At 33.9% G+C, this 1,223-nt stretch overlaps 1 protein-coding gene across 4 annotated transcripts in view; it reads right to left on the bottom strand.

Annotated features, from left to right (window-relative positions):
- Positions 1 to 639: 639 nt before the first annotated feature.
- LOC107662265 (rho GTPase-activating protein 24-like) overlaps positions 640 to 1,223 on the bottom strand; it is a 123,272-nt gene continuing 122,688 nt past the window's right edge. For all 4 annotated transcript variants that reach the window (XM_016452247.1, XM_016452222.1, XM_016452230.1 and 1 more), the window contains one exon: positions 640 to 951. In XM_016452247.1, the coding sequence (XP_016307733.1) occupies positions 708 to 951 (244 nt within the window). In that variant the 3' untranslated portion in view covers positions 640 to 707. The remainder of the gene's footprint in view (positions 952 to 1,223) is intronic.

The raw sequence follows: 1,223 nt of genomic DNA, 5'->3' as shown, positions 1-1,223 counted from the left end.
CAACCTCAACCATCAAGAGTTCCTCTTATCATTCGCTCTCAGGTCAGAATTGCCTTCTTTTGGTTTGAAAATCATCTTTTATTTTAACATCCAAGCTGCATCGTCCCATCATCCCTCTTCTTGAATCCAACTGGTTCAATCCAACAACTGGTCCACGTTCAGTTCTGAAAATTTGGCTCAATGGGCTTCGCTCAGTCGTGTCGAACCTTTGCACCAAACGTGAAGGTTGATTTAGTCTCGTTCTGTCTGAACACAAGCCCACACAATGTAATGTTAATGGCAGACCGTTAACGGCTCACTGGATCCAGATGGTGTTGGCTCTGTCGGGCTGTCGCGAGTCTGCAGTCAGGTCTCCGAAGGTGGAAATAAAGATTTTTATTTTATTAAAAGTAAATAAATATATTTTTTTCAAATATACATTATTTTATTAAAAAGTTAATAAATATCACTTCATTATATTAAAAATAGATATTTGTTTTATTTTATGCAAAATAAGTACTTTTTTTATTATTTTATTAAAAAAGTAAATAATCAAAAGTAATTTTATTTTTTTGTAATTACTACTTGGTTTTTTTTTTTGTTTTTTTGCAATTTAGGTGTTTCCATCCCACTGTTTTTTTTTTGTTTTAAATTGAAGGTTGATTTAGTCTCGTTCTGTCTGAACACAAGCCCACACAATGTAATGTTAATGGCAGACCGTTAACGGCTCACTGGATCCAGATGGTGTTGGCTCTGTCGGGCTGTCGCGAGTCTGCAGTCAGGTCTCCGAAGGTGGAAAAGAACTGCTCCATCTCTTTCTGCAACATCTCGTTTCTCTTTTCTGCATCGTCCTTGGCTCGCTCTGCATTTCTTAGCTTGATCTCCACCATGGTGTATTTCTTCTTCTCCTGGTCAAGCTCTTCGTGTAGATTTGCCATCACCGTCTCCAACTCTAGATTTCGAAGTTCCAGACTACAGGGAAGATGGGAAAAGGTGGGTAAATACACCTTTTAATACTGTGATAGTTTAATGAGACACTTAAAGAGTTGATTTAGGTAAAAGTTAATTCTGTCATGGAATGAAAAATATTTACTTTCAATAAAATTAAAAATATTAACAAATTTGTAATAAAATGAAAAAAATATTTATTAACATATATGAACGTATTATGTTTATTAACTTATATATATATATATATATATATATAGGTTATATAAGTTAATACACAAGTTAATAAATATTTG

This window comes from Sinocyclocheilus anshuiensis, unplaced genomic scaffold (genome assembly GCF_001515605.1).
Source record: "Sinocyclocheilus anshuiensis isolate Anshui unplaced genomic scaffold, SAMN03320099.WGS_v1.1 scaffold457, whole genome shotgun sequence".
NCBI lineage: Eukaryota > Metazoa > Chordata > Actinopteri > Cypriniformes > Cyprinidae > Sinocyclocheilus > Sinocyclocheilus anshuiensis.
The sequence above is the reverse complement of the archived record's forward strand: the minus strand, read 5'-3'. Positions and strand labels throughout refer to the sequence as shown.